This window comes from Bombus pyrosoma, linkage group LG6 (genome assembly GCF_014825855.1).
Source record: "Bombus pyrosoma isolate SC7728 linkage group LG6, ASM1482585v1, whole genome shotgun sequence".
NCBI lineage: Eukaryota > Metazoa > Arthropoda > Insecta > Hymenoptera > Apidae > Bombus > Bombus pyrosoma.
The window spans coordinates 7,222,273-7,241,685 of record NC_057775.1 but is presented as its reverse complement, the minus strand read 5'-3'; the positions used below and the strand labels follow the sequence as shown (position 1 = coordinate 7,241,685).

Here is a 19,413-nt window from a genome sequence, read left to right as displayed (position 1 = left end):
CGACAGTGCCTGATCAAATTAGTCAATTACGCGAGTTGACGGCTCTTCCACTCTTTGAGCAAATAACGCAAAATATTACAGGAAAAAATCGCCATATTTCAACGCCAAATTCGTTCTTTGATCGGCGTGCATTTCCGCGCAACAAGGAACTTCGTTTATTAACTTTGTACCATTGCGTGTACACTGTACACTGCATTTTTTAAGGCAAAACGAACATTTTCTCTTGACGCACAGAAACGACCGGGGAATCGCGAGAGAAAAGTTAAAAACTCGAGCGTGGCTTGTGTTCCGCGAGTGACACGTGGAAGAGGAAAAATTACTAGAAGCTACGTGACCGTACAAAACTATGCAAATTGACAAGAGGTTGTCATTGTCGAGCAGTGGTTCAAGTGTCGAGGATTTTCCCCGAGGATTTCTGGTCGCTTACTCAAAAATTCAAGGGAGATCGCAGATATCTTCAATGACTGTGAAACGATCTTCTCACTTTCCATCTTCTTCTATAGGCTAACGTCATAAACATTCAAAATTCTGTATTAAACTTTCATTCGTTTAACTCGCGTGAAAGCAGTTTCTACAGAATAGTGAAAAAGAAACCTTGAATTGAAAGTTATTCTGATGATCTTTCAACGACGAGTAGATTAACTTTCGAATGTATTTCGATGTTTAAAAATACAGAAAAAAATGTGAAATTAAAAATTTTGGCGGCTTTAAAAAAAATGTGTTTTAAAAAAAATAAACTTTAAGGTGCTATAACAATTATTTAAATAAACTTTTTTTCTGCCCTTGTTTAGTTCACCCAGAAGAAGAATATATAATAATTCAATCCTTTTTTGGTTTTTTGTTTCAGTCAAGAATTACGAGGTGGATCTTTCCCGCCGATTGAAGACTGCAGCGACAAGACGCCCATGAAATAGGTTTAGAGATCTGTTATGATTTTCTTTTTCACTTAAAAAAATATTTTTGTATTCGTTAAATATATATAAAACCATACCTCAAAATTCAACAACTTCGTTTCTTTCTTTCCCTTCTAAAAAAAAATCACAAAAAGATGTTGTTTTAGAACATTCTAATTCAGGACACCTCCTTAACAGATCCTGGAATTTGTTTTTAAAAAGATATGCTCAAAGATAATCCCTTACTAATTCGATGTCTAAATTTTCGTGGATTAGCATCAATTACGACGATGGAAATATTTCATACTGCTACTCTCATCTTGAAGACTCAAGATATTCGTTGCCATAGAATTTAATACGTATTACTTTAATTATATGCATAAAATATGAACAGGAGGGCGTGCGCGATGTTTGTTGAATTTTAGTACGTTGTTAAATCTTCAGAGATTACGTTCGTCGGTTTTAATTCAGACAATTTCCACCAATTTGTCCGAAATTCCTAAGACTGTTGATTTTTTTCTGCCACATTAACTTGGAATATTCGAAGAAACGGAAGATTTTTCTTAGAAAGAAAGTTCCGATCGAACCTCGTAAAGCATCAAGCTCGTGTTTATAAATTAGAAATATAACATTGTTCGGAAGAAATCTCCTGTTACTTTCTTATAATCTTGGTCTGATAATTTGCACATCTGTATAGACAATGTATCGTGTAAAATGTCAATACGTTGAAAGTTATATCCAGAAGTATTTGCACTGTCAAGTGTTTGAAAGTGGAAGCACATGCAGAACGTTGGAAAGTATTTGCATATGGAAAGTGTGTACGTATCTAAAATATGTTTCGAGATGGCGGTTGCCACGGAAGGAAGAGAAAATTTCAGAGAAATCTCAAAACGTAGTTGGAAAGCAGAATATGAAGAAGAAGGACATTTCGAAGGGAATACGATCGCTCTTTGATATAAATAACATTACGCAACTATTTATCAACCGAATCTTTGATTTCTGAATCGCTTACTTAACAAAAATCCTCGATAAATGCATGCTTCGTTTTGGAATCAAGTTCTATTCGTCGAAGAGTCTTAATGAGTTGAATCTATTCAAACGATAGAGATTCTTCAAAATCTTGTTGATTAACGTAGAGATAAAAAAAGTGAAGCAAATGGCAAAAATATTTTCCTTCGCATATCTGGGGTTTTACAATGAAATATTTGTTTAATTAAGCTTTGTCGAAGCTTGTAAACAGAATAAATGAGTCGTAATTGAACGAACATTTTTCTCATATCACGACAATTTTTATGAATTTATGAAATTCAAGCTAAAAGCAACATAACGTCGCGTTAATGTACTCATAACCGCTAAAATGATCTTACAAAATGGAAGAAAAGTATACGACATAAATTCTAAATGCGGTAAAGCATGACAAATATTTTTTAATATCTCAATATATATATCCTGCTGTACACTTTCACAATAGAACTTACCGAAGAAACAAAATGATGTATTCAGAGAGCTCCTACAGTTAAATCCCGGGATAATCTCCAAGCTCGAGAAGCTACAAAGTGCTTTGCACACAAACAGCAGAAATAAGTTTGCCGCTTTACGGAGACAAGTACATTTTAAATAACTTTGAACGTTCCAACATCTTATTAACCCCTCCATGCTGTACCAACACTCTACATTTACGAATGGTATGAATTAACATATGTCAGATAAAGCAGGCCTCTACTTTCAGTACATTGCATATTTTTTACAAAATTCTTCGAAAAATATGTTTTTCTATTAATGATCGGCAGGAAATAATTTTTCTTACGGGGTAAAGAAAAGATGGAATTCCAAAAGATTTAATCATATTCGCGATAAGGTTTAAAAAAGAGAAAAAGAATGATACAGTCAGCAAAAAGCTTGTAAAGTTAATCTTCAGATAATCTCCAGGCTGCAGGAGCTGTAAAATATTTTCTACACCTATTCCATATGAAAAGATAAGATTCTAAAGTCGCAAGAACGAATATATTCTTGGCTAATTCCTTCGACTAAAGCAGCAAAGTACAAACTTTTCTCGTTGGATCGAAGGATTTATCCAAAAAAAAAAAAAAAAAAAAGGCCATAATGATGAGCGCTGTGAAGAGAATGCAGGCCATCTGCCAATACAGCAATCTACGGAGGAGAGTGAGAAAGACGGATGTACCATGAATGTTTCAGTCCCTGTAAGTGTCCCTCGCCACGACTGCAGAAGCTGTTTCAAATTTAACAACGCGTCTCTAGTTTTAGCTTCTCCATTGTACACGGTCGATAACATCGCTTCTTAGCGTACACGTGAACACGATCTCGTTGAATGTATGAATTCGACGACGTAACAATGGGAGGAAATAAAAGAACAAGGTATCCTACGTAAAGCTGATCACGCAAGACGTGATAAATATTCTAATTTTATGATTCTTCGATGTTATTTATTATGTGTAAGTAAAAAGACGAACGACCTATTCAGTGCAAACATATGAAGCTTTTGCCAACAGGTAACCAATTCACCAAGTTTTACGAAAATAACTAATAGTATACTGTTATACTAAATAAAAAGCATGACATTTATGCTTTTCCCCTACGATGCTCTAAACGATCTATAAACAGTGTTAAAAATCGTGAAACAACAACTCTGGATACATAAAAATTCCTCAATTCTTCTGCCGAGCTTAGTCTAACAAAAAGTATATTCTCTTTCTAGAAACAATATGTATTAGGTCGTCCGAAAAGTGTCTTTCTTTCGCAAACATGTTTTTTACGACAGTGCACCTTCATGCAAACGTGAAACCAAATCTGTGAAATGTTTATCTCAACAGAACAAAATTGATCGTACGTAATTCGACAAAATAATATAAAATAAAGAACGCTGTGAGTTTATTATTTCCTCATAAAACGAAAGAACCTTTTCGGACAACCTAATATCAAGCTTAATTATATTTCAATTACAATTGTCTTTCTCAAAATAAGTCTATCTCAACAGCCGATACTCCGGCATCGCCACATTATCAACTGCAAGAAGTCCGGCATCTTGCAACCCACTCTCAGACGTTTTCAAGCGAAGCTTAGAGCAATTAAAACTTCAATCATATTCTCGGCCTCTGAATGTTTGCCTTAACTTACGAGATCTCGCTTCAGGCTTCTAGGACTGAAGACCATGATGCGTCTGTGTTTCTTGATGAGTTTGCTGAGCCTCTGCGTTCTTTGAGCACAAGTTAGAGGCTTGTCGGATACATGAAAGTCGTCCTGTATTTCGTCCTCGAGGTCCTCCATGCTCTTTTCCATCGGCGGACTGTGCCTCGGGGTCACCGTACTCAACGGCACCACTTTTGCGATCAAACTTTCGCTTCTAACGCTCCACGTGGACGCGCCATACCTTTTCATGTTCATCAGATCGCCTATGCTGTCCCTCACGTACAAATTTCCCAGTTGGAGGTTCGCTCTTGACAAAGCTGGCGAATGTGGCAGAGACTCGGAACATTTCTCCGTCGATCTAATCACGTCTGGTAGCACTGGTTTACACTGCAGCTTGTCCAAGTCCGACAAAGAAGATCCACGGCGAATTCTCGACTTCAATAATTGATTCTTCTTGGCTATTCGTTCTTTCTCGCGGTGCACGCTCTTTGAAGACAAGGAGGACTTCATCGCGAATAAGCCTGCTTTCAGAGGGAATAGTAGAGCCCATTCGGTGGATTTTTCACGAGCCTCCATTTTGATTTACTTTTTCTTCCTATTCGAACAGTTTCGACGATTCAGCGACCGATCGTTGATATAAAAAGTTGTAAAATAGACAACAATATAATTATTTTCGTCGATTTTAAAAAAGTTTCCAAAAAATGTACCAAACGTCGGTAGAAAAAAGAGAGTAGCGAAATTCGTTGGTGCGCAATTTCTACGATATTTGCAGATCCTGTTCACAGAGCCGTGACGTGTAGCTACACGCAGGATATCATTATCCACGCGATATACCGGCGCGGCATCCGGCGTGCCGCTTAAGCCCTTCCGGTCAGACCATTATCAAGCTTCGGAAGTTGGAATTTGTAGAACGCCGTTCTGCATTCCAGCCACGATTGTTCGATAATTTTCCAACGAGTTTCGTCTTCCAGCATGCAACAAGCTCCGTGAAACACTTTCGTAATCTAACATTACCATCGAACAAGACCGCAAACACAGTTCATTATATCGAAAAGTTCTCTCGAGAAGATCCTTTTACCCCGCTAAATACACTACACGACCGTCGATCACGTAAATTTCACTGACTATCCTTTGCAAAACGGGACATCTTTGTTGGTCGAAATCGATGAAACACGAGGAACGAAGGACGAGAGAATAAAGAACATCCTGTTTCTCGCAGCGGCCCGATCAGACTCTGTGACGGATCGTACGGGAATTAAGGCAAAGGAGGTGGTCAGCCCCTGACGGACCTCTTGGTGATATTTTCACTTAAGTTAACACGACCCCCTGTGTAGATGTTCCCTTTGCGGGAGCTATCGGCGATACTTCCGTCTAATAAAAGCCTAATAACGATCGATAGTGTCGCTGCTTCGGCTTTCACTCTTTTCTTCGTCCTCGATGTGGATTCTTCCGTGCGTTTTTCAAAATACGCTACTCGACGTTCGCTAATAGAAAATATACTTTCCTCCCTCGTTGGTAGATGGTTTCACGTTGTCATCGTCCCGTGAACTAATACGCTACTGAAGGATACCAAGTTCGTTCGCGATGACAAGTGGCAACGATGATAACGAAATGGCGGGAGACGAGACCTTGACGGTGAAGGTGATACCACTAACTCTAGGCTGCCAACTCGATATACGGGCTTCCGATTGCGGTTAGGCCGACTGGCCTACATAGATTGCGGCCCTACGAGGTCCTATCGCGGCAAAAGAAACGAGACTCTGCAGGGAAGATGGGAGGAACGTGCCTAGCCTTCGAATGCAAATTCGTACAGTTTCTTTTCACAAAGTTCGTACAGCTGTGTCTTGACCGTTTCTTTTTACTTGCTTCTTTTTTTTTTTAGAAACTTTTGCGATTATTTTATCGGTAGGCAGTGACTGCTGGATACAATTATCGGATAAAGTGAATCATACAACTGGAGAAATTACTTTAACGTTTTATCTTCTGTTAATTTCCTTAAAATCTCTTCGAAAAAATTTCTTTGTAAAATGAATGCACGCTATGAATGAAATCGTAGTAACACGACTCGAACAAGAATAGTTGAAAAGCGAGTCCGTTCTTAATATCAATTGATAAAATATCTTATGAAATATTCACTTGTTACATGCACGAGACCTTCCAAACGTCGATGTCGCTAATGTTATTACGAATACAATTTATTTAACAATCCATCGCCACGTATCTGTAATAAAGAAATCTTTAAAATTGAAAAATTCTGACGAAATTCGAACAGGTCTTAAGGAAATTGTACGAGAACACGGAACATTGTGACCTACGAATACGTAAAAAATGGAGTAATATCACGAAGATCTAGTCGGTCTGGGAACCACCTTAGTGGTTCGGACAGGATGATGTATAAAAGTAACGGTCACTGATGTCTACAGTGAGCTTTTGTAAATTGCTTTAGTACTATTACAATTAACGAAAAGACTCGTCCGGCTTAAAGCTTTCCAGATAAACGGTTCTCCTTGTTGTTTCTTTTACAGTAGAAAAATGAAGAGACAGAATGGCCATGCGTTTAGCTTTCGCGAGATAAGCCGAAAAATTTCACCGCAAAGAAGCTCTTAATTCGTTAAGCTGCACGGGATAAGATTTTAAGAATTTAACGAAATGTAACCACTCGAGGAAAAAAGGATACGTAAATGCTGACACAGATAGCTCGATTTAATTCTTTTATCCGCGCTATTTTAAATCGCGTTTGGGCGTACGAGGATAATTTCAGACCTCGGCTACCATTTTCATGATAAACATGACAAATTGAAATAAATTAATTATTCTGAAAATATTTTTATATGATTGCTGCAGACGTTTCATAAAGACGTTAGAAACCAAAGTATTACTAAAAACTATGACAGAGGCACAGAGTACGTGGTGTTCAGTTTCAAAATTCTTTAAAATTCTATCCAACCGAAAACATGGTACACAATTATTAAAAGTTAGAAATCCTAAAGAAATATTTCATCTCATAAATAAATCATTTGCTATTTCTCTGGACTTTAATCTCTGGATGCTTCTAAACCACTTTGTATCGCCCCTATATCAAACCGATACATTCCTCTCGTCTAATCACAAATTACAGTCTAAATAGAGCAATTAAATCTCCGAACGCGATATAGGCTGCAATAGCAATCATAGTAACAATAATATCATGACGTAAATACAGAGATCTTCACGATCGATTTGCAGAAAATGTAAATGATATTCGCAAAGTGTAATATGATGCTTCGATGCTAAGCTGGCTCCGGTGAAAATTTTCGCAGCCGAACCATGCGAGCAAACAATCGGCTTCGTCTCAGCGTGCGTTACCACGAGGAATTTACATTTTCCATCGTGGAGGCGAATTTCTCCGTGGTATATATACATATATCGACTGCGATGGCTCCCAGGAGCACGTCAGGTGCGTACTTAGAGTGCCACGATTGGGCGACAAGGTTGCGTTAATGGAAGTTTCGTGTCGCAGCTAGTTAACCGTTAACCCATCTCTTGTCCCCTCGATGAGCGGCGTATTTTTAAGGCAGCGAGAAGGCCGATAAACGCACCCTTTACTCCAGCAGGGATTCCTTTCCACGCAATGGGATTCGATTCACAAGCTCTTTTCTCTTTTTTTTCTCTCACTTTTCTCCCTCGTTTATTCGTTCCGAGAGATTCGCATTGAGAATAATCGCATTGAATTCGCTATTGAAGCTTGTCTCTTATTCAGGATAGTTACGCCTCTTCCGTGTGTGTCTATGTATGTGTGGGTATTTGCGCGAACATAATCTCGTATTTCTTCCCGAAGGTTCCCGATAAAACACTAATGAACATTCATTGTTCGTTTACAACGACTGACACCGATAATAACGCGACTGTTATTTCTGCCGTGATATCACGACGTATTCGTAATTTATGCATCGGTGCGCCTTTGCTTTCTAGGACGTGCGTAATATTCGGTGACTAATGCTTGTTCGTGGTTCATAAAGTGCTTTTTTACACCTTCGTACGATGAAATTAAGCAAGTTTTAATTCAATCTATACCGACACAATTATTTATATTTATATAAGTTTTCAAGTCGTTCAAATTATTTATAGTCGTTAAATTAAGGGCTTCGTTGATTTCTAACGCTTCGATATCAGATAGTAAATCACTCGTCGATTCAAATTCATCTACGTACGTATAAGTCGTGCTATTGTGTACAACCTTTCGTTATCCCGTGAACTACCGATAAGGATCAACGAATTTGTGGCAACCTTCTAACTGACAACGAACAATACGAGCTACACGGGTGATAAAGTACAGAACCCCTAGATGCGATCTCGAGATCGATAAATGTACGTGACGAATCGATACAAGATAATAATTGACAAGGCTATTGTTGCAACAGCGAAGGACTAGTAAGAAAAATGCGGGTTGCCGGCATGAAGCGCTACATTTTTCGGAAGGTCGCCGTTCAGGTCATTGGCTAGCGCCTCGATGTGACGGAAAGTCATTTTCATTTTGTTTGAGATCTGTATATCTATTTCTGTAGCAACTTCACTATTTCAGCATAGTATATATTTAGAAATGTTTGCCAATCTCTATACCTATTATCTATACTGTATCTTATAAAAGTTCGCTTTCATTGAAAATTCCATACTTTTTAATATTATTTAGTAGTCTAGAATTAATAAAACACTTCTCTATATAACAGTATTCGTTTTGAATATCTGAATCAAAATATGATTTACTTACCCGCAGCTGCATTACTATTTGGTTATACGCCCAATGCCACCGTTGCCTTGATGTCATCTCCGGTCGTTCTTTCAATTGTGTAGGCACTGAAGCAGCTCCAACCATCTCGAGAAGTTCCTTATCTGGTGGTGGCTCGGGTGGACTCCTCGGTGGAGTATCCATTTGAACACTTTCTTCTAAGGATGCTTGTTTTGTTATGCTTCCTGTAAATCAAGAAGCAAGGACATTAATATATAACATTTACCATACATATATATTCGCAAAAATGTAATAAAATACAGAATAAAGGATAATCTCACCACGTGGACTTTCGGTATGCGACATCGGTGGCGTAGTTTTGTACGTGTCCACCAACGAGTCCTCCCGAGAGTCACGAAGCATTCCGTCATCACCTCGCTCGTACCTTCATAAATAACGTAAATAAACATTCAACATATACATATATGTATTAATAGATGTCAATAATTCTACATATTTTTAAACAATTCTAAATCTATTGCATTACCTTTCAAGAGACTCGTCCCTCATCTTATAATCGTCATTCACCGCGCTGCTCAAGCTGACCTCTGGTTCCTCTATAGATTCTTGGTCCTTGAAGTATCCACGCGAATAGCTCTCAGTTCTGGAAACGGGCTGAAGAGCACTGACGTTTTGTTCATAGCTACCTCTCGTTTGGTACGAGTCTGTCCTGGTGAGAGGCGGTTTGAAGGTGTCTTGCGTGATCGATGAGAAGGAATCTTTTCTTGGAGGTTGCGCGTATGAACCTCTTCTGCTGTACGATTCGTCGGGGAAGTGGTCGGAGGCGTAAGAATCTCCTCTGTTTAATTTTGGTTTCTGAGAATGCTGGCTGTGCTGGGAAGAATGTTGACTGAGTTGACTTTGATGCGATAGCTGTGAGTCTTTTCTCTGTGGTTCCTTCGGTATGATTTCTGGATATTCCTCGTCTTCGATAACTTCCTCCTGACAGGATTCAGTTCTCGTTAATCGTTTTCCATTAGCTCCTGTGTGAACCATTGCCGTCACCGTCATACTAGTTGGAACGTGGTTGGCTGTTACATGATTAACCATCGTTGTCGCGGGCTGCACCGTACTTTGCGGAGATTCGATCAAAGTAGGGGCAACGGAGCTAGAGTCAGCAGCTGTCGAATAGTCGCTGCTGATTCCTTTCTTCTGTGGAATGCTACTAATTGAACTCACGGCAGTTTCGATAGACTCCTTTAATTCGTCGTCTTTAGACTCCAAGGAATCTGTATGTTGTTGTACGAGTGGGCTAGGTCCACGTTTCTCGAACTTCTTTCTTCTCTGTACACCAGTCGAAGATATATCCTGACTTTCCTGAGGAGGAACGTAATAGTCTGACTCGCTCGATTGATATCCGTTCGTTCTCGTCTGACCTCTAGGCGTAGTTACCGATAACTCCGGAACTTCGCTCGTTCTTCTTTCCGTGCTGGTAACTGGACTCTCTTTGTAACGTTCCTTGAAGGATTCCTGATAAGAATCAGGATAAGACTCTTCGTATTGATTATAAGGCTCTTCGTACTGATTCTGATAGTCATTTTTGTACGATCTACTAACGGTTTCCTCTTTGCTATACGGCGTTTGATAGTCAACGTAGTCCTTTTGTGGTACTGTTGTGGTATAAGTATCGCCGTAATTACTTTGAGACGTAATGGGTACCTGAGTGTACGGATCCTGTTGGTTGTAGGTATCTTCACTGTAAGTATTTTGGCCATCCTCCTTATATATATCCTGAATGTATGTGTCTTGATCGTAGATTCGTTGACCGTACATTTCCTGATTGTACGTATCAGGATAAGCCCTTTGATAATCAGTCGACGTATTTATATTGTACTCAGAATCGTATTGCTCTTTCGGGTATTGATTGTATTTATTTGTCACGTTATTTTGGTCATATACGCTCGATGTAGAGACGCTGTAACCATCGTATTGCTCTTTATACGTATCTTCCCAGTAAGGTTTCTTCCTGTCCTGATATTGTACGTTATTCTGATCGTAACCCTTCACCTGATAATTATCATCTATTATCCTATCTCTACTTGTTTTCCTGTATTGATCGTTTGGTTGGCTAGTGTATTGATCATTTGGCTGACTCACGTTCGGATATATCATGTCTTCATACGTATTCCGATAAACCTGGTTATTCTGTTGCGGGTAAGGCTCTTGATACTCGTCCTTATACGAGTTTTGTAAATACTGTTGATCGTACCTATCCTGTGTCTGTGGCTCTTGACACGAACTAGTATACTGGTCATCGACCTGGGGCATGTAACTGGACCCGTATTGAGTTTTGTCAGGCGCATGCATTTGGACGTAACCTCTTTCCTCGCTATATATACTGTCAATATAGGTATCCTGAGGTAAATTATCATGGCTGCGATAAGCGTAATTGTAGTCCTGGTTGTAGTCAGGCTTGTAGTAGCTCTCCTCGGAAGGAGTTCTAGTCTTTGGCAGTTGCCTGCTCGGTGTGGCAGGTAGAGAGACAAGCTTACGATTGATAACAACATTGCTTGGCTTTGTTGGTGTCGGAGGTAGTTTCTTTCCAGTGCCTTCTGTTCGAGACGGCGGTCGTTGTTGTGGTTGAAGCGGTTTTCGACGACGAGTGCTACGACCATTAAAAACAAACACAAAGGTTCGTATTAAAATACTTGTTTTGGTAATAACGATATAATTGAAGAAAAGGAAGCTGACTGATACCTGTGATTGAGTTCCTCCGATTCATAACTGCGTTGTCGGGTAACTATTGGTCTATAATCGGGTCGATGAATACCGATACTAGATGCAGGCCTCTGTGGAAGCGTTTTTCTATTCCGTTTGTTCTCATAATAGGTGCTAGTTCCTAAATACCATTTCCCTCCGCTATCCCATTGCCTATCTTCGTCGTCTTGACCATACCTGGTGACACATTCAAAATTAAAATAAAAGAAAGATTTAACATATATTATCTTCTATATTTAAATACTTAATCTATAAACAAAGCAAACCGATACCTTATTGTTTTCCCTAATTCAGTTTCTTTTACATTGCGTTGTACAAAAATACATCGAAATGGAAAGTCAAATAATAATACGCAATCACTATACTCACCTTTCATCTTGATAACCGTATCCCGTGGTGCTATCGTAATACTCATTGTACCTAATGTCTGTTTGGCATTCAGGATACGTAGCGCTCATTTTCCCCACTCTTCCATCGCTGCTATATCCGTCGGTATAATATGGATGATCATCGTACAAAGTCATCTGTCTTTCCAAAGACGGTCTTCTATGAGGACCTATTTACATGCAGAAATAAACCGAGTTAAGATTTCTTTTACTATTGTTAGACAGACGTGTACGCTATATATGTCAAAACATACATCGAAAGCACTAATGTATCTATTGTTGGCCGAAAACCAACAGAATATGCTGCTTTACGCCTTACCTCTTCGTCTCGAAGTACTCGTTGTGGTACTTGGGTAATACTCTGTGTCGCTATAGATCCTCGTTTCGTCGACTCTCGTGCCATGATAGTCGTAACCCTCGCTATGCCAACCATCTTGGCTGAAATCACGGGACGGCGATGAGATAAAACCGTTATAATCAGATAGGAGAGATAAAAGCGGAGATGAAATGGCCCGCGTTAAATGATGATGTTTGCTGAAAGCATGATACGCATGGTTAAAAGGCGTTCCCAACAATTCCCTCGAATATTCGCAGCGTCCGCTAACTGCGCCATGCAAAACTACCTGTGAACGCTCAGTGCATTCTCTTTAACTTATTAAACATCGAACTATAGTATCTTGATCTACGTAATTTCTTCTTTCGTTTCTTCCAATGTTATCCTGTAAATATTGAAATTCTACGTTCTTTTTCATTCCGTCGTAGTTCGCGAGTTAATTTGTATCACGTACAGATACAAACGACGGTTTCTAATGAATAAACGCGCGAAATATCTCGTTCGAAGCGTTGTATGCAGAATACCGTGACGCAAAATATTTCATTCGTAAATGGAAAAAGGTTAATATGCGACCAACCGTTATATCGATCCTTTATGTAACAAGTTTAAACGATTTGCAATTTCACCGACGGGATAAAATAAAAGTTACAGAGTAAATGTCGAATATGAACAGCTACGAATGATCTGCGGAGAATTGCGACGAACTAAGCGATTGCACAATCGTTTTACCATGTGACGAACTATGTGTGTTTGATTCGTGTGCTACGTTTCTGTAAAAGCTATTTCGATGGTGTTCCAAGGCACAGGACTGAACTAACGGTGGCACGCTAATGAAGGAGATGTTAGATGAAAATGTGTGATCTACGATTAAAAAATGCGAGTTATACGATGAAAATCGTAGACTTTCTCACGAGACAGAACTGGGGTACTCGTTTCGTACCTGTCCTCGTAATCCCACGTGTGCTTCCGTCGTCTAAATCAGGCAAAAGAAAATAATAAACGTTTTTTTTTTCCTCTTCGAATCACGCGATTCACGACCAGAGTCGTGCACATTGTTTCCAGTTAAGTTCTAAACATTCATCGGATACGACGAATGTATAAAAATCTATTTCGCTAAAGTTAAATGCTAAACTATTTTTTCACTGCACGACCCTGTTATCTGTCATCTTTTAACGTCCAGCTATAATTATTCAAATAAATTTATATTAATTTTTATTTCAATGCAGTAGCAGCGAAATAGAAAGAAAAAGAAGTAGGAGAAAGAGAAAGAAGTTACTGGTAGTTGTATCACGAGTATTGGTTATTGCAAGTCGTTTCAAAGAAGCAGTTTTACCGTAGAAACTGTTATTTTTGGTATAACGCGCGATACTTTTCATCGATTTCGTGTGTATATTGTATTTTAAGACTCGGTAAATGTCAAATACCTGTACTCCTTATAGTGTCTTGGTCTACTATTGTAGAAGAGTGGCTCGGAAGATTCTGAAGTGTGCTGAGACTGATACCTTTGCGGTGGACCTTCTTCGGGATATGGTTCGTCATATCGTGGACTGTGGCCCGATCCACCATAGCCTCCGTAATTACTCGGAGCTAGTCTTCCTCCGACTGTAGCTGGAATCTGATGGCATGAACAATCGATAAAATACGGTTCCGTGAAGCACGCTTTCTACGAGATACTATAGACGAGATTTAATCTTTCAACGAAACTTAAATGTCACTTCCAATAGAAATATAATATATTTAAGAAATTTATCTTACGTGCTATATTTAACTGATTTGAAAGGAACAAACTACGGTAGGTTTTCGATGTCTCTGCGAAACAAATTGTTTTATTCGACTATTACAAATAAATTAACGTGATGTTTATGAACAACGATTAGAGATTCTTTGTAGAAATTGGATAACAATATCCTTAGAATTTTTGTTTCTTAGGTTTCTGTATCTTAAATATACGATATTTCTATATTTTTATTTAACGAATAGTTTATAAAATAACAATGCTTCAGTCTTTACTCTATTCGCATACTTTCTGGAGCGTTTGATAATTCAAGCATGTTTCTATAGATCCTTTAAATAAAATTTTGTAAAAATATTATTCATCGAGAAGTCGATAGCGATCTAATGTCATACCTTAAAACGACAAAAGAAACCTCGATCGACGATTTGTGAACGATCAACGTCTTTGTGATATCGAGCGATTACGAATGTTTATAATTAATAAACAGAGATATCGAAATATGGTTCTAACAATACCTGATGATCGTCCCTCTCGTAGCTATTTTCTCTGGAGGTCTCGAGGGATCTTTGAGGGGTAGCCAATTGGTTGGCAGCGGTACGAAACTGCGAAGCCGAGCTGTTTGCACCCTGTCCGCCGACTGGATAATTCAGATCTGACGTATAGTCGGAATCCTCTGAGTACCCCGCTGAAAGACAATTCAAATGTAATGTTACCGCGGCACAGTGAAAATCTTTCGTTGCACAATCGTGAGACTCGTGTTGTTCGAAAAGAAAATTTCAAATGCAGAGAGAAACAAGTTCGCTAACTGTCGTGCGATTTAACAACCACTTTTTCTTACAGGCTAATTGAAAACACGTTCGGAAGCGAAAAGATTGCTGCCTTAAATAAAATCAAATGTACAAATTGCGTGTAAATGTGTGTAACAATGCAGAGATAAAGTTGCTGAAAAATATCCTAAGATCCTTCTAATCGTGAATTCTTCCGAGGAAGAAAATATCGGGAACGAACCACGATGAGTTATCCTTCTGTTTGCTGTCCCCAGGGCAGAGAAGATATTAAACGACGATTACCGGAATATTGTACTGGAGAAAGAAAAAGATAATCGCGAACGATATTCGTTTGTCTTCTGCCTCGTAAAGCGTATAATCCGTCGTTTCGATCGCGTTAATTTTAAATGTGCTTCACCGGGAACGAAATTGGTCGATATTGGACGAATCCGAAAATTGAAACGGTGCAACAGCGGGAAACAGAAACGGTTAATGTCCATGCGATTTGATCGTTGTTATCGAGGTATTTGACGTGTCAGGAGAATCATCAGAATTCTCGTTCAGGGGGAAAAAGGAGGTCCACAAACGTAGAGGACGAAACAATTGAAAATGAAGAAAAAGGAATGAAATAGGCGGATCGACGGAGATTCCACTACTTGCATGGAACGGAAAAAGAAAGAATTCATCGTTAAACAAACTTTACCATGCCAAGGGTGTAGCGATCATTGATATAGCGACAAATGATTTTTGAACAGGGGCTGAATTTTTAGGGATAAGTTACCGACGATTCTCGATGGTCGATAACCAACAATGGGAGTGGCATTTCGTAGCGTACTTGCTGATTGAAAATATCCACGTGCATACTCCGTGGATAATGCAATTGCAATTGCATAAAATACTCTTATGGTCGGTGGTCGCAAATAAAACAAGAAAGAAACGAACATCACGCTGAAATCGATTTTTATGCGAAAAGCTGGCAGCGTACAAAGCCTTTGCTACGCTAATCAGAAGTAGCGTTCGAGCGAATTTTGTCTGGAAGCCATAAACAAAAAAGCTTCTGCGAAAGAACTGTAAAAGATAAAAATCAACATGACGATACGACGATATTCGCTCAAAGCTGCGATTATACTTACAACTAAAATCAACGTAAAACGTATTTGTAAATGTGTGAAATTATTATACAATTTTATTTCAATCGAGTTAACATACACGGTTTTATCTGTACGAATTTCATCGTGAATCGACTATATACCGACGTCTTAACAACAATTTAACAAACCCGAAAAAACAAGTACTTTTTCCACTGTCCATTTAAACGGAAATCCGTACCGTAACGTTGGACTTGTACACGAATAACAAGATAACGATAACTACACAGTTTATCCGAGTTTAAGTGCAATTTCACAGATCTTTAACGTTCTCTGTACATTCGCTAAACAAATTTATCAATTAACCATATCCTACAACTCGAATAGCCCTACATCCACGGCACGGTGTCAGATATATAGAGAAATAAAGAATCGAACGAAATCGTACGATCGATAAATGCGAAATCATATACGTAAATATTCCATCGTTCGTTCGCCTGCGATCTGTAATTCATCCAAACGGAATGATAACGATGATTTGATGGCGGCCAACGCAAAACGCATCGATAGGGGAAACATTCTATAATTATAATCGATGTTCGTGATATTTAGCGCATTAAAAAGGAAAATGAAATTAGCGCAAGTGATGGCGCACGGGTGAATCGCGTCGAGTGTAGCAATTGATCGGGGACGTTCCTCTCGTGTTAGAGAGAATATTCGAATAAAACAGCAGCCACTTAAACAGTGACTTGGCAAGTACTTACAGTGGCCTATATTGTACAATATCTGTCGTCGTGCCTGTTCGGCTCGTGCTTCCTGGTCCATCATGTTGTTCAGCATTTCCAGCTTCCTCTGCAGATCGGCCGCCTCCGTGTTCTCGGGGTCTTTCGAAAAGATAGACATCGGTGGGGAAATGGTTAATCGCGGCTGTCTCGACTGTCTCTACTGTCTCTAATCTGCATCGATTACGTTTTATAGGTACTCGACAATCTGAGGAAAGACGAGGAGAGGCTGCCTCCTCGATTCGTCATCCCGTTATTATCTTACTATTCTCAGGGTGTGATATGTTACGTTCTCTAACGAGCTTTACAAAAGGCATGAAAAATCGGCTATACTCGTTTCTTCGATACTACCGGACCGAGCGCTGATATGCCGTCGTCTTTGAAAGGAAACTCGCGTTACGCGCTTACTTTGCGCATTACACGTTCCTATCCGACTGAGTATCTACACGTTGCTTGAAAGATAACCATGACCTGCCTAAGAAGATCCTCCGAATTACACTCGAACCGATCATCGTCTAACGTTCTCGATTAATAAGTCGTAAACGCAACACGTTTGACGTTCTGAAAAGTAGTTACGTCCGTAATTACCGTACCACGTCGCCGTCGTTGTTGCCATCGTAGCCTAATTTATCCTGAACCATAATTATATGCTACACAGGCATTCGAAGCCGTGTAAATTGACCTGCGGTCTTGCTCGCTTCAGCGGTTTATTAATATCGCATTTGAACGAAGTATGGCTGGCATCGTCCTTTAGAGATTCCATCATAAACGCGTGCGCATCGGCTGGATCTACGTAACCAGCGCTAATTCCATAGCTTAAGAACGATTTGTTACGCAACCGGTTGAGTGACTCGCGTCGAAACCCTTTGGCTGACTAGCGTGCTTGAGAAAGCAAAATTACCAACTTAAACCCTAAATGAAAACTACGCGAGCGTACGCTAGAGATCAGAAGTTTCAGACCATCCCCTGCTTCCCCCTTCTTCGGTGAACTGGAAATGAATTGCTACGTGGAAGTTCGAACCGTTTCACGATCGTGGACGCGATCTCAGGGGGTGAATTTAACCTGTTAACTGGAGAGGACGAGTAAACTCGTCACTCGAATTGTACATCCCTTACGTATAGTATTTTCATTTAACGATTCGTTCGCGCGACATTTTATTTTTGTTAAAAATCTATTATATCATATTTGTATAAATACAAGATTGAAAATCGACCGGACTGAAATGAAACTTACTGAAATTATTGAATTAATCTCTGAAACTACTCTCTCGTTTTATGAAACAGTTTAATTGGAACCCCCTTATTTTGTGCTTCTATTTAAATTCTGACTTTCTGCGCGTACTTATTTTCGTTTGAATGTTTCTACCTCAAATTGTTTACATTGCAGTTTAATTTTACTAACACACACATCTGCATAAATTAACATACGAATCGATCGTTCAATCAACATTATACGTTTACTACAGATATTCATTTAACAGCAAAATACATAAGCCCACAATCAGTCACGCATTCGTTAGTTTACCGAGCTATCGATAAAAATAATTTAGACGTAGTTGTTGTTCGATCGTGGAACATACGATAATATTCTAAATGTTCAATAACGTAACTGCTAGCAGTCTGATTAAACATGAATGACAAACAGATATTTTACCTTCTTCTTTTCGTGTTCTTGTTGAATTATAAAATAGTACGACCCCTGGTTTCCATATCGTGAAAGTTTCAACATGACGATACAAGGAGAATTAAGAATTTCGATTTCGATTACCTTTCTAGCCGACTCGATTTATTTCCTTATCGTCGATGGTTAGACTCGATGTAACAAGAAAGTAACATGTGCAAGATATATTTAGTCTACCTAGTTTTACTTTGATGATTTGGCAGCAACTTATCGATTACGTACTATTTCTATCGACTACAGAGAATGTAATTTGCGAGAAAAATAGGAACGAAGTAGCAAATAAGTTATAACGTGCCTACTAGAAAATATATAACAAAAGTAGGAAAGAATCGAGAAACAAAGAAATTTCTATCCGAGCAGATTTTTAGACTCTGTCAACTTATATACGTACGTTGTATAGTCAGTAATAAGAAAATATACATAATTTTGTATAAAAATCTAAAAACGAGATTTAAATCGCGATATATGTATATTAATGCATCGAATGTAACGTTTATGGGCGTGTTAATGAATTACCATACATTTAGCAATAATCAGTTTAGTGAATTTAATTTGTTTCTTAGAAATACACGGTATGCGTATGTTGTATGATGAAATGTGTCCCAGTCACGCGAATATTACTTTTATTGTTGGCATTCGGGGTCGTATCTCATCAGACAAAATCGATAAAACACTCATTCAAGGAACTTAGCGTTCCGCAAACCTAGATGCGAGATAATGACGAAATCGTGAAAATCGTACTTTCTGTGTGTAAGCATAAAATTTCAAAAAGATCGAACATCCTGATTACACTGATTCATCCTAAACTCACTCTATCGAGTAAAATAGGACATCTTTTTTTAATCTCTTTGTAGATCGCACACGTGACTGTACGCTTAATAAAAAATATATAAAGTCATCAGATGAATAATACTTGAGCTTCCTCTTTTCTCTTTTACGTCCTACTCGTTTAATAATAAAATTGCCGATCTTTGATACGTTGCACGTAGTTGATTAAATTTACAGCAACGTGACAAAAATATATAATATATACGTAATCCTTTTTCTGTTTCAATAAAAAATTACCAGAAATTGCACGTTTTTAGTAACTAACAAAACAAAAAATTTAACAGTGTCT

At 38.7% G+C, this 19,413-nt stretch overlaps 2 protein-coding genes across 6 annotated transcripts in view; both read right to left on the bottom strand.

Annotated features, from left to right (window-relative positions):
- LOC122568763 (protein unc-13 homolog B) overlaps nt 1-19,413 on the bottom strand; it is a 377,765-nt gene that overhangs the window by 283,562 nt on the left and 74,790 nt on the right. For 4 of the 5 annotated variants that reach the window (XM_043728897.1, XM_043728898.1, XM_043728900.1 and 1 more), the window contains 10 exons: nt 16,598-16,717; nt 14,494-14,663; nt 13,668-13,858; nt 13,184-13,216; nt 12,229-12,347; nt 11,893-12,079; nt 11,503-11,700; nt 9,293-11,410; nt 9,087-9,190; nt 8,788-8,990 (listed from right to left, as the gene is read on the bottom strand). In XM_043728897.1, coding sequence (XP_043584832.1) covers nt 8,788-8,990; nt 9,087-9,190; nt 9,293-11,410; nt 11,503-11,700; nt 11,893-12,079; nt 12,229-12,347; nt 13,184-13,216; nt 13,668-13,858; nt 14,494-14,663; nt 16,598-16,717 — 3,443 coding nt within the window. The remainder of the gene's footprint in view (nt 1-8,787; nt 8,991-9,086; nt 9,191-9,292; nt 11,411-11,502; nt 11,701-11,892; nt 12,080-12,228; nt 12,348-13,183; nt 13,217-13,667; nt 13,859-14,493; nt 14,664-16,597; nt 16,718-19,413) is intronic. The other variant, XM_043728901.1, reaches the window with a different exon arrangement.
- LOC122568768 lies at nt 4,020-5,564 on the bottom strand. Its single transcript, XM_043728916.1, has one exon. It carries the CDS (start codon nt 4,614-4,616, stop codon nt 4,020-4,022), a length of 597 nt encoding a protein of 198 aa, XP_043584851.1. The 5' UTR covers nt 4,617-5,564.

Bases quoted from the DNA above. Each gene is read 5' to 3' on its own strand.
- LOC122568768 (XM_043728916.1), bottom strand. From the start codon at position 4,616: ATGGAGGCTCGTGAAAAATCCACCGAATGGGCTCTACTATTCCCTCTG.